The following is a 27,169-nucleotide window of genomic DNA, read 5'->3' on the forward strand; positions in this document are numbered from 1 at the left end:
ATCCCACGTGGGTCGGCTGCCTGTTGCCTTATCCTCCCACAGAAACCTGAAGCCAATCTGGACCTGCAGCTCCTCGTACCTCCTGTCTCAGAAATCTCTGACTGCAAACATTATGGTGATTCTCTATGCTGCTCTCATACACAAAGCCCAGAGAGATTCCTGAAGTGGACAGATCAAAGGTTGAGTTACAGCTCTGCAGGGAAGCTTTGCTCAAAGGCAGATTCGCACAAGTGGAGAAAGGAGAATCCAGCCAGTACAGATTTGCATTGTTGTATCGGCGTTTGGTTCGGCCCATTGACTGCGGGCTAAGAGACCGTGGGCTTCCCCTTCAGAACACTTTCCAGCAGCCCACACTGTGAATCAATCAGCTTGGAGCACTGTGCAGCAGGTTGTGCTGTGAATCAGCTCATAGGGCGATTCAGAGATTCAGATTCTGAGCTGCGCAGCAGTTCTCGCAGTGAACCACTCGCCTTGCAGCAATGTGCAACAGGTCGCACCGTACTCAGAGCATATCACTACAGTTTGCAGGTAGTAGCAGCGAGACCGTCTTCAGTTTCCAGCTTGCTGGAAGTTTCAAGTATGCCTTTCCTCATCTCCAATGTGCACTGGGGAGATCTGGGACAGGAAAAGGTCAGAGACAGCTAGCAGCTTCGCCCAGGGCTCAACCGTACCCAACAATCACAGCAATGATAAGTGTCATTAAACAGGCTAAATGTTCCTCCTCAGGAAGTGAGATGGAGCAGAACAGCCAGTGGTTTGGTCTCCTGCCGTGTGGAAAAGATCTCGTTATCTCGTTTCCACGGAGGCGCCTCGTTAGTGCCGCTGGCGATTTTCCAGAGGAGATTGCCTTACCGTCTCCAAAGGGGGTAACCAGAGCCCCAGAACCACTACCTCTCTGCATCTTCCATCCAAACAGGACCTGAGTGCGCCCCCTTACGGCAAACAGTAACGCACAGGTTTGAGTCTCCAGGGGCCTGCGTGTGACCCCTGACACCCGCCCAGCTCCGATTTCCACAGGTCGCCAGAGGTTTGCATAGTTACAGGAAAGATAGTATTAAGGGGGAAAAAAAGTCTACGGTGCTGCTGGGGAACAGGAAACAGGAGCTGGAGGAAGAGCTTACCCAGGGATGAGTGCTCAGGTTACTGGCTGTGCATGACACCAGGATGGGAGGGGGGGAAAGGGGCATGGAGAGCCAGAACATCACTGTGGAACACAGCAGTTCTCTTCTTCATCACGGATTCATTACACGCTGAGAGACTTTTGGGATTTTTCCTACAGCTGAGCCAGACAGGAAGTGTTGATACGAGACAATTGGCCGTTTGTCAGCTCTAATTCTTCAGAGGCCACTTCAGCGTGCTCGTTCGCCTCTAACGGAGACCCCTTTTACCACCCGTTCTTGTGGTTCCAAACCGATCCTGGGTTTGCTTGGTTTTTTTTCAGTGCAATCAAGCAGTTTCCATCACCTTTAACTTACAAGACTACCAAATGAGTGAAGAGTGAAGAGTCGTGACTCCTCCATCAGGTCCTGCCAATCTCAGCACAGGTTCTGAGCTAGGATGAATCACAGCACTGGATTTTAAAGTTGCTCTGTGGAGAGACACAAACTGAACCATAAGCACCAATCAAACACCTACAGGTCAGGAGAGACCACTGCCCTGAACTTGTAAATCTGCCATTTAACAAATATTTCTATTCTGTTTGGTGGTTTTTGAGTGCTTGGATGTTGAAATCATCCCAACAGCAACAAACAAAATGCGAACACATTCCACTCTGCTGCAAACAGTAACCCTTGACTCCCAGAGATGTCTTTCACAGTTTATGTTCTTAGCCTTCCAACAAAAAGCACACAATAAAACCTTCACTTAAAACATCTCAAACTGAGGGGAAAATTCAGCTTATTGTGAGCAGGTTCTCCCTCACCACAGGTGCAGCAGCAGCTCTTCGTAACAGAAGAACAGCCTTCTGAATTCAATATCTTAACATTACCAGCAAGTTAAAAAAACACAATCTAAAAAACGGCATTCTGCAATAGACAATTTTGAACACTAGAGGGCTCCAAACTAATTGACTTCAAGTCCCTAATGGCATGTTTACATTCTCAAGACTGTAAACTGCATGAAAAGCTGTCTAGCTTCTCAGCTGTATATTTAAGAAATAAAAGAAAATGCCATAAAAATGCCTGAATTACACTTAACTCACTTACAAGCATGCTGTTCTGAGCCAGAAAAACAAAGAAATTCTGCAATTATAAGCAGTGAGGGTTTGCCTGCTGAGAAAACCGATTTTCTGAAGAAGTTGGGGCGTCCTAATTCTCACTGAAGCAGTAAGAGAGCCAGTACACTGTATTAAAAAGATAAAAGGAACCAAGTACTTCTGAGAAAAGCAAACGTGTCTTGATTTGTACCGTGACAACCAACAACTTTCCGTTTAACTGAAAACAGCAGCTACTCTTCGCCACTGGTAATAATAAACACTGGTAATAATTATATGTATATTCACAGCTGCCCAGTTCAGACAAATATATCATGAAAACAGGAAATGAAGAGGTACATTGAGGACTTCATTGACACCATATTTGCAAAAAGTGACATTATAGCCAAACTGACCATTTTCCACCATTCACAAGGCCAATAAAATCTGACTGATTTTATTGAAAAACATTAGCTGGCAAGAAATTACACAATTTGTATTTACAAAACATAAAAAAGTTATTACAAAAAATTGAACTAGAACTATTTTTTCTTTGTATAATTATAAATGTAACAAAGGTCCCTTTTTGTAAAAATTCAAGAGTAAAAGTTTTCCCATAATGCCTTGTGGGACTGGCACGCCCACAGAGAATCCTTCAGGCACTCGGGGTGACTGCAGGGCAGAATCTGGTACTGTGTGGTGTCAGGTTAAATGCAGAAGCGCTCTACAGAACATCTCATAGAGAAAGAGCTGATCAGAGTTCAAGTCCAGAGGTGCAGGCAACAACCCACACTTACACAACAACATCTGGACTTCAACCCCAATCATCGCTTATTGTGACATCTAATCTTCTAGCTGCTCATTACGGCTGTGACATGTAGGAGAATGGAGAGGGAGGGTAGGGTCTGGAGACGAAGAGATGACATTAGCTTGTACAGGCCTCCTGAGCACTTTGTAAGCACCCACCTATGTAGGATTTACACACAGAATTCACATTGCAGACATGGCAGGTTGTCAGGTGTGTATCAGCGTGTGTGCACGTGTGTGTGCACGTGACTGGGGGAGGGTTCACTCATTGCTCAGTCTTCCCCTTTCACACAGGAAGGAGAGGTGGAGGAGAGCAGAGAAAGTGGCTTTATAACAGCAGAGGAACAAAAAGGAATTTGAGTGACTAATGCAGGTGGATTGGAGTGCACCTAAGCCACCATATCCTGTTAAGCTGGCTGGCCACACCCTCTCCCCCCCCGTCTCTTCTTGTCTGGCTCATGGTTCCTGCCAGGTTCCAGGACCATATGATCTCTGCCCAGAGGTGCTTTGTGACACGGTGAACATTCCAACAGGCTCGAAATTAACGAACATTGATGAGGTGGCTTGTCCTCATAGATATTAACTTGCAATGGGGAGAGAACGGTATTGTGACAGCAGTCGTCTTTTCTTGGTTTCTCTCCATGACATGCTTTTGCATTTACACAATGACCCTTGATATCACCTCCAACCAAACCGCACCATATCCAAGCCATTAAACAAGCGTGCATCAACAAGGCCTTGGTGGCCATGAATTCAGAAGTACTGAAAGATTGCTTCCCCATCTGCAAAATAAAAAAAAAGCTTTTTTTTGTTGTTTTTTTAAGAGACGCCACTAAGAAGGCAGAGAGAAGGAAAATGGCACCCACCCCCCAGCTTTCCAACTCGCGTTCCCTCCACGTCCCAGCCCAGTGGAAAAAGCAGAACACCTCCTACAGTGAGTGAAGTTAGACTGTCATGGCAGTCACAGCCGCAGCACAGGGCTCAGAATTCAGGTGTATGACGGAATGTAATGATCAAGGCTGTGAGGTCACAACAGGACGAAAGAGGGCGTGTCTGATGTGTGGAACTGTAAAAAAAAAAAATAGAACCGGGGAGTTCACTGACATCATCCTTGCATCAGAACTCGGGGAGCAGGCTGGCGGAACCCCAAGTTCGTTAGCAGGACGCATGCCTTACATTGCTGGGGTGACCTCTGCCTCCAACATCTTCATTGTATTATAAATCCAAAAACAATTAATGAAACAACAACAACAAAAACTAGACGGTTAATGCGGCCCTTGAATTAAAATCTTTCTGGCTCTCAGAGAGATAAAATGATGTAAACTATTTCAGTCTGTCCCGCGTTGGTCCCCCTTCCTGCTGCATTCCCCACTGAAACATGCTGACAGACAGACAGACAGAGGGGCGGAGCAGATCATTTGGTACTGAGCTCCGCCCTCCCGCTCTCCGGGCAGGCCCCAGCCAATGGGAGCAGAGGTGCTGGTGAGAGTCCGAACCCGAGACTGACCCCGCGTGGGCTGCGTCAGTAGTAGCTGTACTTGACCTTCTCGATGTCGCTGATCAGCGACCGCGCCAGGAAGATCCCCACCATCTGCAGGGAGGGAGGGGGGAAGGGGCCAAAATGATACTTGTAAAATGCTAACAGTGCCCGAACGGTGCCCGAACCAATACTTACATTAAAATGAAGAGCAACTGACCACATTAAAGAATGTCTTTTTCACTGCAAACTATTTAATCGTTTCAATTTAATTGTTTGAATTATACTTAGAATGTATGCTGTTAGCTAGCTTGCTAAGGGTACCTGCTGTCACTGACGGAGTCCGCAGAGTGAGTGTAACGTTAGCTTGTGAAGGCGTGTGGCACCAAAACGGGGAACCTAAATCTGCACTGCCATTGGGTCCGTTAGCTACCAGTCACATGGGTACCGGAGCCACAGTGGTACTGGGGTTCGGTAGCCGACCCCAGCTAGTAGCTGATCACAGTAAACACAAACACAAGGACAGGTGGTACCTGCAACAGAGATATGACGATGAAGACTCCGGCTACGATGTAGATGTTACGCGGTAGCCACTCTTCCAAGGCCGGTATACAGCCCTTAGCGTAGATAGTGCTGCTCCAGTCTCCCTAGAACACACACGGGGGTGTGGACACGTCGCCAGAGTTAATAATCTCCATCCACAGTCTGAACCATGCATGTATCACTCCAAACACTCCTGAGAAGTGCATGCATCTCCAAAATGCTCAGCTACAGAGTAAGTATATAACTACTCACACCTACAGGAGAGCGTGTGTGTGTGTGTGTGTGTGTGCGCGTGTGTGCTCGTGTGTGTGCGTGTGCTTGCGTGCCCGTGTATGTGCTTGCCTGCGTGTATGAACATGCGTCAGTGGGCGTGCGCCTGTGTGTGTGTGCATGCTTATTTACAGGTGACATGTACATCAGATTTTACTCAGATTCCCAAAATCTCCTCTTTACCTTCTGAGCCCTGATGTCGTAGCCACACTGAGTGTTCACCACTGAGTCCTGCAAACAGCAGCCAAACAGAGCATAGGGTCAGCACAGCCTCACAGGCACAGGGATGACACAGTCTCACAGAGGCGGCACAGGGTCACACAGTCAAGGCAGTGGCAGCTACCCAGAGAAAGAGCATCCCAGTGATCCTCACTGCTGGTCCTGGGGAGCCATGGGGGCTACTTGTTTTTGTTGTCTCTCTGCACTTAAGTGACCAGTAAAAGCAGTTGATTGAGCAGTTAAATCACCTCACCTGGTTTCTTGAGCCGCGTTTCCACCAAAAGTCCCAGGAACTACTTTTCAAGGAACTAAAAGGTTCCTTCAGCCCATTGTTGTCTGTGTTTCGACCGCGGTCTAAAGTCCCGCGAAGATTAGGCAAATTAGCCCACTGACGTATGAAAAAACGACGTTGTCGTCGGTCCATCTGTCCTATGATTTCTTCTGTAACCCCATACCAACGAAGTAGTCTACATTATTTTCTAATAACCGGGACAGCCCGGAGGGGTTTATTCCACTTATATACAACGGGTTACCAATGACTATATATGGTTACTTTTGTATTTATTGATTTTTATCGATTTAATCACCTGGAATTGAAATGTTCTTCCGCGGCCGTTTGGGCATATTTTACCGTTGTCAAGCAAAACTGCCGTTGGTAGTTGGACTTGGACCGTTGTTATGCAACAAATAGGATATAACAGGCCAATAGTCAGATTGTAACTGTTTTATATATCCTCTCAAACACATTCATTATGTTTTTATGCGAACATTCACTTTCATGTCTTGACATCCAGGCGACAGAATGCATTCACATTCCACAAATAACTGGCAACAACAGCAGAAAACATGCACACGTCGTAAACAATTTGCTGTTGAATTGATTACTTTCTCATCGTCAATTCCATATAGGCTAATCGCAAAATGACAAGAATAGAACGAAAACTCAGACTTGCGTGAAAATTTAAATTAACAGTGATACAGCCACCGTTTGCTTTCCTTCAAAGTTACTGCTAGCCGAGCAGCGAAGTGTGCCCTCCAGATGCGAACCATGCACCATAAATTAGTCCATAGTCTTCCTGGTCTTTTTGTGGAATTTAAGAATGGCAGAGTAAAATTATTTTGGGGACGATTACTAGAATTAACCTGTTATTTTACCCTGACAAAAAGTGCGGAAGGTGATTTCCAGTTTGCTTTTACTGAATTAAACCGTTTGAATGTTTTATGCTGTCCCAGCACGAATGCTTAACATTTTATAAAACGAATACTAAAGCAAGAAAAGAACAGAGCACACATGTTATAATTCCAAGACGTTGGCAGGCTATAACCAAAAGTAGGCTACTGCGCCGCATAACATACAAGTTTGATTTCAAGTTATTATGAAAATAAATTGGTTTGAGGGTGCAGATTTTTAAAAATGGCGGTTGAAATAAAACACTGCGAGTCGTCGACCAATCAGAAATTTTCAGCGCTTGCGCAGCACCCCAAAAGTTCGGGTACTTTTGGAAAGTGCTACCCCCCGAGCAGGGACTTTTTTGGGGGTAAAATAAAGTCCCCGGAACTTAGACCCTAGTTCCTGCGGTGGAAACGCACCGAGTTCCTCAAAAGGTTCCTAGTTCCGGGGTAAAGTTCCTGCGGTGGAAACGCGGCTTTGGATCTGAACTTGTTGCTGATATAAAGGCAAAAACAAAAACTAGCAGACCCTGCGGACCACCAGGAACCAGAATGAAGATCACTGACGCAACCTCAACCAGACGGCAAGAAAATATATATGGACAGGACAGAAAGACAGACAGACAGACGGACAGACAGACGTGCGGGCAAACACAGACAGAAGGGTGGGTGGACAGACAGCCAGATGGACAGACAGACGGCCAGACAGACAGATGGACGGATGAGCAGGTGGATGGACGGACAGACGAACAGACAGGTAGATAGGCAGACAGACAGGCAGACAGGCAGACAGGCAGACAGGCAGACAGGCAGACAGACAGACAGACAGCGGAGACGCCCACCGCAGGATCGCCGACGCAGCAGGAGAAGGGGACTCCACAGCGCTCCCTGCTGAGGTTGTGTTTGGAGCAGTTGAAGTAGACGTTCTGGTCCCAGTCATTGGGATCATTGGCTCCGCAGCAATAGTTCTGTGATCAGAGACGGTTCTGTTACGGTCAACGGGCATGAAGGGTTCAACGGCAAACGAATCGCACCGCCCCCCCCCCCGACCCTACAGGAACATCACCCTTCAGCGCCCAGACTGTGTAAATGTATGCATTTGCATTTCATTCAGCATGGAAAGGCCACGTGCAGCACTTTCACCAGGTGGGCTAAAATGATGTGATCTGTCCTGAGGGAAGCAGCATATGGTATTACTTCAATCTAGCAAGCATTCAAAATGGTAAATACAGAGGAGATAAACAGCTGTTACCCAGAATCCCATCTGCTCTCAAACACATTATCAACTCATTATTATTACGTAATTATAATATATACATACTTCTGACTTTATGAAGCTGAAAGTGCTTCACATATTGAAATAAATGGAGATGAAAAAACGATTGCTTATGTTCTGTTTTTAACAAAAGACAGATTTTAGATTAATCTAGAAGTTTATTGAATGAAATAAATTGGCTTGTACATAATGCGGCTCTAAAACAGGATGGCACAATTTCTGACTCGGCTCCCTCGAGAAACAACAGCTACCCCTAGAGAACAACTCGCTCTAAATCTGCAGATCCATTCGCACAAGCTCAGTGGAATCTGAGAGTATTGCTGGTCTATCATTCCAAACCCAGGTAAGGTTCTGTGAGGTTCTGCTCTCAATCGGTCTCTGCAATCTGAGGTTCTGTCCGGTCTCACCAGTCTCTGTAAAGTCTGAGGTCCTGTCTCACCAGTCTCTGCAGAGTCTGAGGTCCTGTCTCACCAGTCTCTGTAGTGTCTGAGGTCCTGTCTCACCAGTCTCCGTAGAGTCTGAGGTCCTGTCTCACCAGTCTCTGTAGTGTCTGAGGTCCTGTCTCACCAGTCTCCGTAGAGTCTGAGGTCCTGTCTCACCAGTCTCTGCAGAGTCTGAGGTCCTGTCTCACCAGTCTCTGCAGAGTCTGAGGTCCTGTCTCACCAGTCTCTGTACAGTCTGAGGTCCTGTCTTACCAGTCTCTGCAGAGTCTGAGGTCCTGTCTCACCAGTCTCCGCAGAGTCTGAGGTCCAGTCCCCTCTCAGCAGTCTCTGCGGAGTCTGAGGTCCTGTCTCACCAGTCTCTGCAGAGTCTGAGGTCCTGTCTCACCAGTCTCTGTACTGAGGTCCTGTCCCCTCTCAGCAGTCTCTGCGGAGTCTGAGGTCCTGTCTCACCAGTCTGCGAGATTCTGTCCCGACTCACCAGTCTCTGTAGCGAGTCTATGAGGTTCTGCAGGTCGATATCTTCCCTGTAAGCCTTGACGTTGGTGAGGAAGAAGTCCTTGATCCACTCTTTCAGGGGTTCCTGGAATACGAAGGCGAGCACGGCCGCCGTCAGCTCCAGGAAGAAGATGAAGCCGATCACTCCTGAGAACTGAGACACAGGCCGCAATTAACCACAGCCAAAAACCGATTCAGTCCCTTTAATGACCAAGCAACTGATCAGAGTCAAACACGGTTGAGACCCTTAACTGATGACACACTAGTTACGTCGATAACTAAGAATTTGAAAACACAAAATTAACTAAATTGCGTAAACAGAGGAAGAAACTAAACCATCGGCGGATGTCATCATAATACAGAGAAAACAGAGTGATCAGCGTAATTCTGTGGCTGATCAGAGGAGCTGTTCACCATGCAAGAGCTGCTGCTGTGAAATTAAACATACGTTACAGGGAATAGCCTAAATGTTCATTTTAATATCAGAGTGAAGTCCCTCTTTAAAATGATAGTTCTTTTTCATTATCCAGGTTTTAGTGTATTTGTTCGCTTTGCTGTGACCGTTTTTGTGCACAAGGAAAGATAACTTAGATATTTTTAGAAGCTTCTGATGATTTGACGGCTTTACATTGGCTGTTATAGGGGCATTCGAGAGTCTGTGGTCTCCAGGAAGAAAATTTACCTCAAGAAACTTCAAACCAGCTAGTAGAGTGATGTTATGCCTCCAGAGGTCAGACATGTGTATCTTATCAGATTATACTTCAAAAAATGATGTTTAATCTTATTTTTGGCCAGAACTACTTCCTGTGATACATGCAACCTGAGACCACTGCACTCAGGGAAATTGCGGCATGGTTTCCGATTTCAGCATTACTACACAGGCCGCTGGACTGAAGAGCATGCGCTGCTCGAGAACTGAGAAGAAAATGAGAACAGACAGGACATAAAAACAGTATTTATTAATAAATGCTATTAACTCATAAGTGAATATGCACAGCCTCTGAAAACATAACGTTGCTGTACAAGCTGCTTTGGAGTAATCTGAAGTGTATTTTCTTGCTTTAGGCCACAAACTGCTGAAAGCTCATATTATCAGTCACTGTAAATCCAGCTGGTCCTCAGAACATCCTTCACTGTACACGGACAGTCTGGAACAATCGAAAACACACACTTAAACTGAAATAATATTAAAAATATAAACTACAGAAAGTGAACTCTCTCTTTAAAGCACTCTGGTCGAGAGTCCGAAATCAGTCAGGAAACAGGATACGTCTGTAAAAATACGGTATACCATTTGGAGAAGGTCATAAATGTTTACAAAACTGTTCTCTTTTAAACAGACACGTGCAAATGATTTAGAACCATAATTACAACCAAAACGTTCATGTTAATGTTAATCACAACCTACATCCCACACAGTCCCATCTCACATCATAAGTAACAGTCTTTCATACATCTAAACACACTACATTCATATGTTTCACACTTAAGGATTTTCAGTTAAAATATGTAGTGTCAAACTTAAAACTTTATATACTATAAATATTAACTATAAATAAATGCAAAGTACTGCAAATAAAGATTGCAGTCATCTCTATTAAACTGTATTCTCACAATGAAATGCAATGACGGAGTGTGGCACAGTGGGTAAGGAACTGCGCTTGTAACCGCAAGGTCTGAGGTTCGAATCCCGGGTAAGGACACTGCCGTTGTACCCTTGAGCAAGGTACTTAACCTGCATTGCTTCAGTATATATCCAGCTGTATAAATGGATACAATGTAAAGTGCTAAGTAAAAAGTTGTGTAAGTCGCTCTGGATAAGAGCGTCTGCTAAATGCCTGTAATGTAATGTAATGTAACATCATTCCTCATGTAATCAAGGTGCATTTCAAAAGCATTACAGTATAACACAGTATGCACATGACAGCTTTCATTCACTGTGTTCATTCTGCTTTTTTGTCATGTTAAAAACAGGCATGTCCCAAACCGATCCATAGATCCGTATTAGCTCCCAATAATACCGTATTTTTGGGATTGGGTAAGGGCAAGGACACGCCCGATCTGAATCTGATCCCGTCTGACACTACAATACTTTATATGCATATTAATTCTTGCCTGCAGCAATCTCTGACTCTGTTTACGCCAATTGCTTGAATGTGCCATTGCTAACCCGCGAACAAGCTCTATCCATTCATCATCAGGAATGAGGCTGTTATTTATTAAACAAGTTGGTATCTGCTACACTGTCTGCTGTGTGGAACGTAAGTCCAAAAGCAATCCTACGGCCACTTGCACACATTTGCAATGCCAGCGCTTCAAGGGGTGGCATTAGCACAGCTTCTTAAAATACAACAAATGTGAAAAAAAGCATCTGAAGAAACACCACTGAAAGGAGTACGCCAACTTTTCACAGGTACGTTCCTTTATTGGAATGCTTGATGTTAATGCATAGACACCACTTCAAAGTTGGGCTGGGTGCTATAGCCTGCCTTATCTTTAGGTAAGCTATAAGCTAACGGTATGAGTTCATGCAACAGTGTTTTGCAGTACCATCGTCAACGGTATTTCCAGAGAATTGTAAAACATTTGCACATTGCAACAGTCGGCTGTGATTTTTATGACACAAACTTAAGGTGGATCATCCGGTTTACTGTAAATGAAACTTGCACCATTTCATTTTTTAAAAAGACATAACTTTGCAAACACGCACGAAGAAGTTTGCAGAAACACATAATGGAGTCGGCGCCAAGGTGTGATTTTTAAAAAAGACTAAAACATACACCACATGGTGCCGCTGACTGTTATTATATGCTTAAAAACATTTGATAATCTCACCCAGTCTTATGTAGGAGTATATCTGTTCATTTAATCAGAAACCTAGAAGCTTGGATTTTTCCAAATTTTACATGATATGCTTTTTTTAAGACAAATAACAAAACATCTCTGTGTCGGAATGGTATAAGCCGATACTGAATGTTACTGTACTCGGGTCAGATCAGGACATCAGCATGTAGAAGCACAACCGACCTGCTAGCAGTAAGCCTGCTCTGTGAGCCACGCTGGCAGATGAAGTCAGCCTGAGCCGTGCAGGCCACATGGGAACGCTTCTCGCCGTTTCAAAGCAAAGCGCAACCACTCACAATGAGCCCTGGCACGGAATGGAGGACTACACCCGGATGCCATTACACAAAATGCCTTGCGGGTGAGTCACGGCCTCTCTGTGAGGCACTAACAGCGCAGGCCGCTAACAGACGGCTCCGCGGGCGAGTCTCCGCCTCTCTGTGAGGCACTTACAGCGCAGGCCGCTAATAGACAGAGCGCGCTTTATCGCTGTAACAGCACCGCCTCTCTCAAACAAACACCCGCTTAAACAGAGCCTGGGGTGGGGGTCTGTGTGAGAATACAGAGCTCTCCATTGGCACTGGTACTCTCCATTAAGCCTGGCTAACCTCGGTAACACAGCCTGTCTCACCGAGCGAATGAGTCGCCGCACGGCGCGAGAGCGCCAGCAGGGGGCGGTGTAGGGGAGTGCGATGGTGAACTCACAAACTTGAGCAGGCAGATGTTCTCCCGCAGGGCCCCTACGCAGCCGGCGAAGCCCAGGATGAAGGTGACCCCGCCCACCGCCAGCACCAGCCACACCGGGTCGAACCCGTGCAGGCGCGTCACCTGGGTGAGGTCCAGCAGCACCCCCTACAGAGGGCACAAGGTCATTACACTCTGGATACCAGGAAAGAGTCAGTTAAAAACGCTTTTCAGTTTGGTGCAATGTAGCCATCGGGTAAAATGTTAAATAAAGGGAGTTCTAACATACAAAGCTGAACCCAGCGATGTTCTATCATGTTCAAATGATAATGAAACAGAATAAACAACACAAGTATTTGATGAACCCAGTCGTCCCATTAACATGAGGGGGAAGATCTGGATGGACAGAAGCTTGTGATTGGCTATCTTACTACTACAGTGACAAAAATGAAGGAAAGCCTGGACTCACACTGACGTCTGATTCTCAGACAGCACTGCCCAATGAGCAGCAGTGTGGAAATAAAAAGAGACATTTTAACTCAGCTAGTTCGGGAGAGGAACCAGGGCAGCACTGTGGGGTGCTGTTTAAGGAGCTCAGGCTAGCAGCCATGTCTGGAACTTTGATTCCCTGGCTGGGCACTGCAGTTGAACCCTAGAGAAGTAATCGGCAAGCTGCTTGGGATGACATGTCCAAATAGCCTGACGTGACACTGCTGCACTTGAAGTAATGACCTGCTGGTGTGGGATAAAGAGGCGCACTGCAACAAATCCTCCATCCTGGCACTGCCTGGCTATTTAGCTTGTGAAGCCAGGCATAAAAACCATGTTAATATATCGTTAATAATACATTAAAGCGCATGTATTATTCAGAACTGGTGAAGCATTGCACTGTTAGACATCTAATAACAATGCAACAATATACAGAGATACTGAGATACTCATCCCTACTGTTGAGAAATGTTGGATGCACAGGACCAGCGAGTCAATCTATCAGCTCCACGGCTGGCTGGACCATTAGAGCCACAGTGAAGTACTCAGGCTGGTTCATAATTTGCACAAACAGCCACCTGTGGCTTGGCTGCCTCTCTGAGAATCTGCCTGCCTGACACTAAATGATTCTAAATAAATAAATGTGATAAATAAGTGAGTGTGTAACAGCCAATAGATGGGGAAACCTCCACATCTCTGTCTTATCTGGTATGAACATTCACGCAACACACACACACACATGCGCGTACACGCACACACAATCACACAAACACACACGTTCACACTGACTCATACAATATCACACTCTCTTTCTCTCAGACACACACACACAGAGGGTAGTTTACCACCGCTGTGAAGATCACCTGGGGGGGGGGGGGCGCAGATTGCATCTCACAGACACACTGTCATCAAATACACTTTTAAAAATAAGATTTTTTATTTTAATAAGCTCACCTTCTCACTCCAGGCCCAAAAACCGATAGCGATGAAGGCCGCCCCAGCCAGCTGTAAGATGAAAACAGAGCGTGAGATTAGCAAGGAGAGCCCCGCACAGACCTGATCTGCACACACTGCAAGGCACTACACCGTCAATAAAACATGAGCTTATTATCCGAGAGGACTAAAAAGCATGGAGCTTATTAACTGAGAGAATCGCTAAAATGTACCACGAGGACCAATGAAATATGCGCTTCCTAACCAAGAGGACCAATGCAAACTGGGCTTATTAAACAAGAGGACCAGGAAGGTTTGAGCATATTAATTCAACCAGTGAACCTATTCTCCATCTGTCTGCCTAGCACAGACAATAGCTTCATTTCCATTAGCCGCTTGGCAGCCAGCTCTCCAAAGACAACACAAGGGAAGAGTTAAAGTCAGGATAAAACAGCCAACGCTTCATGACTAATTTATCAGCGTGGCTTAATTAGGAAATTATTTTTGAAATGTTAATTATTTACACTTAAATGGTTCGGTAATTTCAAACTGGCCTGAAGGCGCCATGTTTTCTCGGAAACAACGGCCTGCTGAAGAGGAGCCCCTGACTGCAGCAGAAACAGGTGCAGGACGGCCTGCGGTGACGGCGGTTATTGCAAAAACAGGATATGCGGCTGACAGACAGTCACAGCGGTTAGTGCACGCCCGAGGCCCGCCCCACTGTAGGTCGCAGTTTCTACATTTCCTGTTGATGCAGACGGGAGGCCGACAGGAAAGGGACCGTCGTCAGCGACGCCCTGTGCACCGCGCCGAACAGGAAACGCGCGCCCTGCGGTTTCATCTGCCTGCCTGGCGTAAGCAGAAAGAGGCCCTGGACTAACCAGCGCCTGAGTCACAGCGCACTCAAACCAGCACGAGTCACAGCGCACTCACACCAGCGCCTGAGTCACAGCGCACTCACACCAGCACCTGAGTCACAGCGCACTCACACCAGCGCCTGAGTCACAGCGCACTCAAACCAGCGCCTGAGTCACAGCGCACTCAAACCAGCGCGAGTCACAGCGCACTCACACCAGCGTCTGAGTCACAGCGCACTCAAACCAGCGCCTGAGTCACAGCGCACTCACACCAGCGTCTGAGTCACAGCGCACTCACACCAGCGCCTGAGTCACAGCGCACTCACACCAGCGCCTGAGTCACAGCGCACTCAAACCAGCGCCTGAGTCACAGCGCACTCACACCAGCGTCTGAGTCACAGCGCACTTACACCAGCGCCTGAGTCACAGCGCACTCAAACCAGCGCCTGAGTCACAGCGCTCTCAAACCAGCGCCTGAGTCACAGCGCTCTCACACCAGCGACTGAGTCACAGCGCACTCACACCAGCGCCTGAGTCACAGCGCACTCACACCAGCGCCTGAGTCACAGCGCACTCACACCAGCGCCTGAGTCACAGCGCACTCACACCAGCGCCTGAGTCACAGCGCACTCAAACCAGCGTCTGAGTCACAGCGCACTCACACCAGCGCCTGAGTCACAGCGCACTCACACCAGCGCCTGAGTCACAGCGCACTCACACCAGCGCCTGAGTCACAGCGCACTCACACCAGCGCCTGAGTCACAGCGCACTCAATCCAGCGTCTGAGTCACAGCGCACTCACACCAGCACCTGAGTCACAGCGCACTCACACCAGCGCCTGAGTCACAGCACACTCAAACCAGCGCGAGTCACAGCGCACTCACACCAGCACCTGAGTCACAGCGCACTCACACCAGCACCTGAGTCACAGCGCACTCACACCAGCGTGAGTCACAGCGCACTCAAACCAGCACCTGAATCACAGCGCACTCACACCAGCACCTGAGTCACAGCGCTCTCACACCAGCGCCTGAGTCACAGCGCACTCAAACCAGCGCGAGTCACAGTGCACTCAAACCAGCGCGAGTCACAGCGCACTCAAACCAGCGCGAGTCACAGCGCACTCACACCAGCACCTGAGTCACAGCGCACTCACACCAGCGCCTGAGTCACAGCGCACTCACACCAGCGCCTGAGTCACAGCGCACTCACACCAGCGTCTGAGTCACAGCGCACTCACACCAGCGCCTGAGTCACAGCGCACTCACACCAGCGCCTGAGTCACAGCGCACTCACACCAGCGCCTGAGTCACAGCGCACTCAAACCAGCGCCTGAGTCACAGCGCACTCAAACCAGCGCCTGAGTCACAGCGCACTCACACCAGCGCCTGAGTCACAGCGCACTCACACCAGCGCCTGAGTCACAGCGCACTCAAACTGTAGGAATACACAGCGCATGAGAGTAAGAAATGAGCACTGTGCTGGACAGAGCAGGGAAATGTCCTGCATGCAGAGAGACAGTGACAGCCAATGGAGTGAGCCCAGCAGAGACTGACAGCAGCTTGGGTCTAATCTGTGTGTGTTCGTCCAGGGATACGGGGTGGGTGTGTGTGTGTGTGTGTATTTATGTAAATGTGTGCGCTTTTGCGTGTGTATGCATGTTTACGAATGTAAATGTGTGCGTGCCTGTGTGTGTGTGTTTGTGTGTGAGAGGTCATAAGGGTTAGGGACCTGGCCTTATAACTCAGGAGGCACCAGGTCTCATTTCCAGGCCAGGCACAGCCAGTTGTACCCTTGAGTAAATGGAAATTAACCCAAATTCCTTCAGCAAATATCCAATGTGCATGTGTGTCTGTGTGTGAGCCTGTGTGTATGTGTATGTGCGTGTGCGCTTGTGCGTGTGCGTGCGTGTGCATGCGTGGTGGAGAGGGATGTAGGCCTATATTTTGCAGTAGCATTCCAGCAGTCTGGTGTTGCTTCCATGCCAAGAGGGTGATTTTCGCCAGGGTTCACAGAAGACAGTCACATTCCATAACACTCAATAGCTGAATAACGTCCACACGCATAGCTGCCATATGACTCTCGTTAGCACGTTTTAGCTCCAGCTTTGGCCGGACTCCTGCCACAGATCATCTGCCAAACCAGGCTTCAGATCCATTCAGCACTCATGGACCCGACCCTAACCCCATCTCCTGAGCCACACGGCTCTGAGAAGAATGCACAATCTGGCAACCGCGGCCATCACAAACACATGACCAAAAGTGCAGGAAGCTGCTCGCGACAGTACTCTTTCCTACGAGAGCCACCATTTTAAGATCCTACGATCCACTGGCAGGGCCGACTCAACATCAGCCAATAAGATGCTGATAAGTCTTGTCTCTATCCTCCACATATGACATGGTTAAAATATTTTCATTTTTCACGGCTAAGCCTAAAGTCTGCCTCCTACGCTGCAAACCGTCAGTTTAACATTTTGAGAAAACAATTTCATATAAAATGGTTCAATGGAGGGTTAGCAATGTTAGCAATTGCTGGCAGTAATACAATGCTTAGGGAATTGAGCTTGCAAATCCCAGGTTGTAGGTTCATTTCCCAGGAGCGGAACGCCCATTGTACGCTTCAGCAAGGCACTTAACCTGAATTGCTTTGGTAAACATCCAGCTGCATAAATTGATTTTTTGTAAAAGAATGAAAGCTTGTAAGCTGCTCTGGATGAGTGTCTGCTAAACGCCCTAAAAGTAATGCAATTCAGTGTTTAAAGCAAACACACTTAACATCCCAAATATACTCTGAATAACATTTACCAGATACTAGGTGTAAAAAAAAACATGGCTAACATGGAAAAGAAAGGAAATAACCAAAAGAAAAAAAAACACTTCTGGGAACCTGAGTCTTGACTGAGAGAGACTAACTGAACATCCGTGTACAGCGTGTACACATTTTCAGTTATCCACAGGCCAAAAAAGTACGAAAACCATTTTGCGATGACTGGCAGATAGCGTGTGATGTGAAAATGGGCGGAAACAGAAGATAACATGCAGCAATGTGGGTTATCATTCTTCACCAGGAAAACCTCTCAATTTTCCCCTCCCATCCCCGACTACTCACCCAGAAGATGATGTTGTAGCTGAACATCAGGTACTTAAAACAGCAGCTGACCTCCGCGGTCTCATAGCGGTAATAGTGCATCTTTCTTCCCTGCGGGGACAAATGGGGGGGGGGGGGGGGGGGAGGAGGGAGGGGGAGGAGGGGCGGGATGGAGCAGGAGGAAGGGGAAGAAAGGGAGGAAGGATGAGTTTTATTTTTATTCAGTCTTTCCATTATTGTTCAGCTCCACATTTCCAGCTGAGGATATTCTGCTCTTGTGCAACTGTGCGACCATGCTGCACCATCTGTAGCACACATAGGCTACTCGCACTGGGAACACAACTGTCTGTCTGACAAGCCAGTAAAACAGATAAAAATAAAACTGCAAACTAGCTGTGATACAAAGAGAAAAAACAACACCTGATTACAGACACAACATCTGAATTTTGCAAGATGCGAGACCTCAGTTCCTTTCTGGGGCAACCAGTACCGAACTGAAATATGTGCAAAAGAATGCAGGCAATTTAACTGAAAAAGGAATGGTGTAATAATGTTAACAATAATGATTTCATTTTTCCCCTGACAGCTCTGAACTTGCGGTGAAGAGCACACCATACAGATGGTCAAAGGTGAAACAGCACAGCCTCAGTTTTAAAAGACAAAACGTGCAGATCAAAATCTCCCTAATGTGGCGTTTCTAAGTTAAGAGGTTTAATGTCCCTAAGTATGTGCAACCGTGGCTCCACTACGGAGTACATCATTCCAGCTAGACTCAAGACAATCTGTGCCCAAGATGCAAAATCCAGTGACAGCCGAGACATCAGAGCGACACATCCAGAGTAGTTCACAGAGATCTTTCATCAATGAAACGTGGGGTGTAAAGGCTGCTTCATACTTTCTGTGTCCGCGTGACGTAAATGTCGTCATCCGCCCATGTCTGGAGGGTCCGCGCGGACCCCTATGCGGACATCCGTGCGCAGCCCAAAATTTGTGACCGCGCGGACTGTACGCATAGCAAGCACGCCAACTGCGCATGCTCCAGATAACAAAATGTAATGGATGCTTGTTTTGAAGAGTTGTGCGAGGAGATCCGATGTATATCATGTCTAATCTTGTTTTTGGAATAGCGTTTTATAGGTCAGCGTAACCAAAAATTTTCTTATCATCGCATTCAATTACACATTCGCTCTAAGGTAATGGAACTGGAATGGAGTGTAGATCGGGAAAAGCGCATGCGTGGAACGCCAGACCGACGCGGACCCTCAATTTTAGTATGAATGGAACCGCGCGCACGTCTGTGGAACACGGAAAGTATGAAGCAGCCTTACGAGCTGACATCAACTAATTGAGAAAAACTCCCAAACCAATCATTTACAGACTTAAGTGCAAATCTTTCCTAAACAGCACCCTCAGCCGTGAACGAGCACAGTCATGCAGATTCCGTCGAGAGTTTCGCTTGTTTGCATTGTGCGGTTGGGCACTGCGTAGTCTTCCTGGAAGTACACAAGCAAGTCATTTTCACAAGTATGCATCACACTAAGCGTCACAGGAACTCTACTCACATATGACGTATATTCATTTACAAAGAAAAATGAAGTATTTTGGACATTGATTCCAAAGTTTTGTCGTTAGTTTGGTTAACTGTGCACTCGTGACCCACGGCGATAAGCATGAGCACTCTTGAGTGCTGTTAAATGTCAAGCATGGTGAAAAGCATGACAGGAAAACAGAGGGCAAAAAAAACCAATACAACCCGCTTATCAAGACGAAAACACATGCGAGCCCTTGGTACGCTGAAGGCAGAGCCAAACCAGCCGCCCTACATCTGAGGCTGGAATAATTAATGAAACCCAAATTGTGCGTAAAGGAAAAATTCACCCCGCTTTATTGGATGTGCATGCTGTCACGAACGTCTGTTACTTGCCAACAGCTTGGTTCTTTTCATAAGCTTCACATTTTTAAAAAAAATTCTCCCAATTCTGTCATGCGCCGCAAAAGCAGTCTACCAATTTGGCACTGTAATACAATTCCCATCCAGCTCTTCTCCAACATCTCACAGACATCAAAGGCAAATACTTTGCAATGCCCTATGGGAGCTGGAGGCAATGAAAACATTAAAAATGGCAGTGTACACTGTCTTTTAAGATAACGTTTTGGATTTTTTTAAGTACAGACACACCACCTTGTTTGGCTGAAGAGGACGTGTACCTGTACCTGTGAATATATAATGGATTTTGAAACTGTCGTCAAGAGAATGAATGTCAATGCATATATTTTTTGTTTTTTTAGTAAAGTTCTTCCCAACTATGTCATATGGAGTATTTTTCTTTTCTTTTTTTTAAGAAGCATTGTCTTCTACCACCGGGCATTACACTATGACAGTAAAATGGCCTCTTTTTTTAAGTGTATTTTCATTCAATGCATCTCCTTTGAATCTAAAGGTCTTTAGGTATCTGGTCTTGTAACATACAGGTCACAGGTTCGATTCCCGAGGAGGACACTGCCATTGTACCCTTCCGCAAGGTACTGAACCTGCATTGCATCAGTATATGTCCAGCTGTATAAACAGAAAAGTTGTGTAAGTCGCTCTGGATAAGAGTGTCTGCTAAATGCCAGTAATGTAATGGCACAGCAACACCTGCCTGTAAAATGTCTATAAACTAAACACGTAAATTTTAAATTCTGATTTTCTGCACAAACACACGACTGACAATACATGCTTCTTCAATAGTTCAGAGTACACAGCTGTCAGGCTCTGTGAAAACCACTGAAATGATAGCTCAATCAAACCTAATTAGACCTCGCAATATCTTTGCTAACAAAGCAAATGCAGAAAAAATGCCTCTAAGAGTCCTTTAAAATGTTGAGGTCGAACTAGTCAGCTCACCGCATTGTGCTGTCTCAGAGTGACTCAGAGTCTGAAAGAACAGGCACCTCAACGCCAAGGAAAAAATCACTCGGCACAAATTCACCACTACAAACCGTTCCTCTCTCGTCCTGACCTGCAGTCAAATGCACTGTAACGGACCAACCCGATAATGAATAACTTATCATCAGTAAGCCAACTGTAAATATCGAAAAACACTCACTGGCGTATATGTTCCCCCGACACCGTGAACTTTAGAGATAGCTAGGTAAACTAGTTAGGTTAACTCTAAAATTAGATAACGCTAAAGTAGTTTAGAGTAGCGCATAAGTTGCAGAAACTGCCAGTAGACATCGCTGAACAACAAATTATGGAAACTGGCTAGCTAGCTGGCTGCTAGGTCGTAAACAAAGTGTTAGTTAACAAGCGCCAGCTAAACGAAGTTTAATAGTCCGTGGAAAACTAGCGCCAGGTAGATAAGCTAGTCTATTGGGTAAGGTTTATTGTATTTCGGCTCTGAGTTTCAGCAAAAGCAGACAGTGTGTATTTATCCTCCTGAAGACAACATCAGCTAAGTTGTCAGTAGACTTTGTTGATTCAGAGTGGCTAACGTTAGCTGGCTAATGTTAGCTAAAGCACAGACCGACACTCTTCCATCTTGTCCTAGCTAAAGTTAACGTTACTCCGTTCTCAGGCTAATTTAGCCAAGTTCTTTAGCAAACTCCGCTTGGAATGCCTTGTTTCCCACTGCCCCAGACAAACAAAATAGAAAACCTTTCGTTTCCCCACAACATTTACTATAAATATATATGCCCTATGTTTGTTTTTGTTGTTTATTAAAAAATCCCACTCTGAATACTCACTGCTTTGTTCAGTCACTCGGCCTTTCAAGTGAGTTTGAAAAGTCTTCGGAGAGTTTCATTGCCGTGGTGACGCATTCTATAAGAGGCGCGCCCATATATTACCGTAAAGCTGCTAATATGAGAGCTGTCCGTATTTCACGAACCCACCAGAGCAATACATTATAGCTTTTTAGTAACTTTAATTGTGTCATAGAGCTGAATATTAAGTTGTTACTATCAATGACCTCTGTTCAAAATAAATATTGAAATACTTACGTCTTAGAACACAGAAATAGTATTTCATTGGTCATTACAATTTCTTCAGTAAATAAAAAATATATATATATTTTAAAAGTCAGGCCATAGAAAAGAAAACACTAAGACCAGAGGAATGTATTAAACTAAACCTTCTTTTCCTTTCACCATCCATCCATTCATTATCTATGCCCACTTGTCCAATTCAGGGTCACAAGGGGCTGAAGTATATCCCAGCATGCATTTGGCGCAAGGCAGGAACAATCCCCAGACAGAGCGCCAGTCCATTGCACGGTGAACATGCACATGCACACTCACACCTACTCATACCTAACGTACATATCTCTGGATTGTGGGAGGAAGCCGGAGTACCCAGAGGAAACCCATGCTACCATGGGGTGAGTATGCAAACTACACACAGAGAAGATTCAGGCTGGCCAGGACTCCCACCTCTTCTTGGGAAGCTGTGCCACCTTTCCCTTTACCAATATATTCAAAATTTGAATCATGTTCCACTGCATCCAGGCATGTGGTTCATTTTGGGGCTGCAATCACAAGGAGTTCAACTGAGAAGAGGGAATTTTCAGACTATTGTCCCCCCCCCCCCCCCCCCCCCCCCCCCCCCGTACAATCTGGCAGATTTCCAGTGTTCTCTGCCTTTTGTGTGTCTTTTAATTGCACACAGATGTCAGTATGATGTGGGAAGATGTGTGAACTTAATCAGGCCTGTACAATTAATTGCTCTTGCAATAAGAACCCACACAGACAGATGCTCATTTGCAGTGGGTTCATTAAACACTGCAGAATGTTATATTGGTTTTTACGAAATGTGTTTTTTAGAAACTAGATTTTTAATTTTACATCATTGGTTTACTTGAGATCAGTGATTTGGAGAATGTTTGCACTATAATGTTCTGAGTTTGTCATTTAAAAAGCAGTTAATCTTGTTACAGTTGAACATGGCAATGACTGTTAAAGAGATCCATGAATAATTTTAAGACGTATTCCAAAAATGCTCTTTGTGGTCTCTAATTCAAAATACATTTGGATGAAATAGTAAGGGACTATCATAACATGGATGTTAAATATGTTATGTTAGAACTGTGAACTGTGAAGTATGTAAGAGGCAGACAGTCAAAAGCATGAGCGACCGGCATAGTCCTGCTGCATAGTTGCCACCTGGTGGACAAAATCAGATAGCACAATGAAAAGGTCTGGTTGGGCATTGACGGAATACTACTCCGATTGAGTCAAATAGAAATTTGTAAATGTTAAATAATTTGCGTGTTTGTAGAAGTTCTGAAAGTGTCTATTGTCAGTACATGTGCAAAGCTGTACCTCCAGGCTGAAAAAGCAAAGTTAAAGGAACAATACAAAACATTTCGACAAACCCCACGGTGGACTGCATAACTGGAAGTGGGTATCAATGGAGAAGAACACACACACACACACACACAGCAACATATAAATGTACTCGCACACACACTGACACACATACACTCTAAACACATGCATATACTCATACAAACACAAGCACACTCTCTCACACAATGCCTTAAAGAATGGGATTAATTAATGAAAACATCCATCATCCCTCAGCCAGTATTGTTGACAGGCCTCCCAGAATGTGCAGTTCATCCTTCTATTGTTCTCATATCTGCTCTGTTTTTTCAAAAGAAAAAAAAATACTGCAGCACAGAGAGAGTATGAAACCTTTTGTCATGAAAACAAAAGTTTAGTACTTTTCTCTCACTTCCTGTCTCTGTTTCCTGTTCTTCTTTCGCAGTAGTTCTCCCACACAGTTAATACAACTCAGCTTACTGTTACTAGTAAACATGCTGAAGATAACAAATAGAAAGCTAGGGCAAAGCATTGGCCCCCTTGGTTCACCAGATAATTTCCATTGTTTGTGTAACTTTTTGAATAACCACAGCAGTCTACAATGAAGTTAATTTTACAAAGGTAGTGAAGTTACACATTTAGCCTGGGAGTTCATTATTAACCACAATCAGATGCATTGTTGATTTCTGTATAACTGTTGCATTTCTTTGTTTCACCTCCACAAACTGTGGAAATGAATGAGTGTTGTGGGAATGCAAGGAATGAAAGAGGATGACTGTGTGTCCTGATGGTGGTCATGGATTGGTCAAGTTCCATGTGATCCTGGGGGGCAGGTCACACCTGGGTTAGTTATAGCTCACCTGCAGATGAATATAGAACAAACAATTATATTATAACCCTGCGGTTTGGAGGCAGGACAAACTGCGAACTCTTATTGGAGAACTTGAGGTGATGAGGCTCCCTCATCTGGCTATATTTAGTGCTGGATGCCCCTGTTTTGGATTTCTCTCCTCACAAAAACTGCACAGGCTATTTTCCCTTGTCAGTCAGCTCTTTTTATCTTTTCCTTTCTCTTTCGCTCTGTCTCTCTCTCTCTCACACAGATACATAAACAGAAACACACACACATACACACACAGACACACGCACAAACAAGCGCACACAAGCACATATATACACGCACATCTAAAACGTACACACACACACACACATACACAGCTGGCTAAACCATCTGGGGGTTCAGTGGGTTCAGCAGGCCACAGACAGTGATACACGCTTGTCCAATGAGAGTGCTGGCAGCGCACAGGCTTATTTTCGCTTTGCAACTGTGTGTCCTGGTGGTGGTTGTGGATTGGTCAAGTTCCATGTGATCCTGGGCACTGCTGAGCAGCACCGTCGGTGGAGGAGGAGCACACTTCAAATGCTGCTGGAGCAGCCAAACTGCAGGCACCAAAACAAAATCACTTGTACACAACAACTCTTCTCCCTGTCTGGCACTACAGCTAATCCTGCACCACCCCGGGGGATTGTTGGCCATGACAATCAAGTTTCCACACCATCCTGTTGAGCGCGTCCATAACCTGGAGACTAAGGGTTATAGCAGGACGAGCCTCCCCATTACAGGGAGGACAGTACTGTTGTTGCTATTGTACACTGGAATGATAAAACAATGCAATATCCTGGCCCAGATGAATCTCCTATGGCAGTTATCGTTCCCCATCCACCTCACTACGAACCTTCTCCTCACGCACAGGACTGTTGGCTGATCAAATCCAGCTGGACAAAACATCTCTGTCTGCCCCATCTCCCTTTCTTCTTTGTCTCCAAGGCTCTTTCAAAGAAAACTTCAACTGAAATTCAAAAATCGCGAGCTGTTCGAAAAGAGAGAGCAGACAGTGGGCTCAGAGGATACGGTATACGCTTGAAGTCGGAATTGAGGCCTTTGTTCTTGGAGAATAAAAGCATTGAGTCATCTGTGGTAACTCTTGCAAAATTTGTGTTGTGTTCCTCTGAATTAGTCTGTTGAATTAGACTTTGGTAAACAAACACCAGAAGCAAATGACATGTGTAGACTTAGTCCTCCATCTTTCTAGGTCACCTGAGGTGCACAGCCCTATTGCTAGACTGCCAAAAGCCTTCATTCATTAGGAGTGAAAGAGGAAGAACAAAGAAAGTCAGCTGTTCAGTCTTCCTGCTGACAAGGACCCACCCAATAAAGATGCAAATCAATTTTCAGCTGGCTAGGTAGTAAGATTGAAAATGCATTGGGGTGGCTAGCTTGCCTGGTTTATTTACAGGTTACTGGCTAATAAGATTGAAAGCTGATGTATCTAGCCAGGTTAGGTTGTTTTGTGAATTTACAGATAGCAAAATAATGTTTAAATGTACAGAATATGACACATAAATTAATAGTTGCCACCTGGTGACATAGCTCAGGAGGTAAGAGCGGTTGTCTGACAGTCGGAGGGTTGCCGGTTCGATCCCCCGCCCTGGGCGTGTCGAAGTGTCCCTGAGCAAATCACCTATCCCCTAATTGGTCCCAACGAGCTGATTGGTACCTTGCATGGCAGCTTTTCACCATTGGTGTGTGAGTGTGAGTGTGAATGGGTGAATGAGAGGCATCAATTGTAAAGCGCTTTGGAAAAAAGGCTATATAAATGCAGTCCATTTACCAATACCATTTAAATTAAGAAGCTGTAAGTGAACATGTATTTTCTCAAAGAGAACAGTTCAGCAAAGCTTGGCAGTGCGACTGTGTCAAGTGAACATTTTTAATGTCCCACCCACTCTCATCCCCTGGCTGTTTTCTTGCTCACTTGGCCCATATGATGATGTCAGCAAAACAGCATAGAGACGGGTACTGGCATGAAAGAGAGAAAGGAGGTGCATTGGGACACAGCTGAAACTCATGCAGTCACAATTTAATTTATCTTGTGGATGAAGTTATGGCTCCCACTCCAAAGCAATCCTCACAAAGCTTAAAGCAATGAACACATTCAGGAAGTGCTGTTTATATGTGGGGGATGTTTAGAAATGATAGACACATTTTCCTGCTCTCTATCTTTACTGAGAACTCTCTAGAAGGAAGCGATCACTTTATCGGAGGGGTTGGGGCCTGTGAAATTCTGGCTTGTTTCCTTGTCTAAGTGTCATTTAATCTCTGGGAAGCCGGAGGTAAGAATGTCACAATTACTGTCCAACAGTGTTAATATATGCATATTTATTTGTATAAAATACAGGTGTGGATGTTTACAAAGGTATCGCAATCATGTCCAGTTGTAGTTCTCGCATCTTAAATACTCAAGCAAACAATAACAATTTCAAAACAAAAAATGATATATATTATAAAAAAAGGTTTATTGATATACAAGTGCAGAAATAAAATTTAAATATTCCTCTGATATGCATGTCAGTGGGAAAATATAAATAGCAATATTTGAATTTACCCTCAGGGTAGTAATTTAACATAGACGAGGACCCTCACCCAAGATAGAGTAACCCCCCACAGACATACTTGCTGTCTAGTTCACCCACCCTCTTTTACCCAACCAATTTCATACCTAACCACCCCAAACAGACAAACCTGTGGCTGAGAAACACAGTTCAATGAAGGAACCTATCCACATTAGTCCTACATCCCCTACAGACTGTGATTCAGCGCCTATTTACATATTATTTGGTTAAAAACTTGTAAATGGTAATGTGTTTACAATTGTGATGTCATTACAACTTTGTTTTTTTAATATAATATTAACATTTAATAATCTACAATAATTCAATTATCACAACATTACCAAGGATGTATAAAGAAGAAATATATGTTGTTTCTGAAACAGAGTTTTTGGAAAGCTTGGTGTGAAGAACTTTAGCACGGTTCGCTATTCCACTCCAGTCTAGTTGGTCTTCAGCAGTAAATAAACTTATCCTCTGCATGGACGGTAGCTCCACCACTGGGTCTCCACCAATTGGACTCCGACTCCAGCTCCCCCAGGATCTCCTGCAGCGACTGCACCGGCAGCTCCGGAAGTGGGGCGTCCAGGTGGGTGGGCAGTCCCGGGATTTCCAGGTGATGCTTGGAGACAG

General features: G+C 45.4%; 1 protein-coding gene across 2 annotated transcripts; it reads right to left on the reverse strand.

Annotated features, from left to right (window-relative positions):
- Positions 1–1,804: 1,804 nt before the first annotated feature.
- tspan14 (tetraspanin 14) lies at positions 1,805–21,587 on the reverse strand. 2 transcript variants are annotated; one of them, XM_035400528.1, is made up of 9 exons: positions 21,512–21,587; positions 17,804–17,893; positions 13,860–13,910; positions 12,438–12,584; positions 8,875–9,045; positions 7,520–7,645; positions 5,472–5,519; positions 5,009–5,122; positions 1,805–4,589 (listed from the first exon to the last, which is right to left on the reverse strand). In XM_035400528.1, the coding sequence occupies exons 2-9, from the start codon at positions 17,882–17,884 to the stop codon at positions 4,521–4,523; spliced, it is 807 nt and encodes a 268-aa protein (XP_035256419.1). In that variant the 5' UTR covers positions 17,885–17,893; positions 21,512–21,587; the 3' UTR covers positions 1,805–4,520. The 2 variants fall into 2 exon arrangements, with proteins under 2 accessions (XP_035256419.1, XP_035256420.1); XM_035400529.1 differs by lacking the exon at positions 21,512–21,587 and adding an exon at positions 19,190–19,211.
- Positions 21,588–27,169: the final 5,582 nt, after the last annotated feature.

This window comes from Anguilla anguilla, chromosome 18 (assembly GCF_013347855.1).
Source record: "Anguilla anguilla isolate fAngAng1 chromosome 18, fAngAng1.pri, whole genome shotgun sequence".
In the NCBI taxonomy this organism is placed as follows: domain Eukaryota; kingdom Metazoa; phylum Chordata; class Actinopteri; order Anguilliformes; family Anguillidae; genus Anguilla; species Anguilla anguilla.

Coding starts and splice junctions, on each gene's coding strand:
- tspan14 (XM_035400528.1), bottom strand. CDS start 17,884: ATGCACTATTACCGCTATGAGACCGCGGAGGTCAGCTGCTGTTTTAAG. Junction 7,646..8,874: donor TAGACTCGCTACAGAGACTG/GTGAGTCGGGAC, acceptor CTCTGATCACAG/AACTATTGCTGCGGAGCCAA. Junction 5,520..7,519: donor GCTGCGTCGGCGATCCTGCG/GTGGGCGTCTCC, acceptor TGCTGTTTGCAG/GACTCAGTGGTGAACACTCA.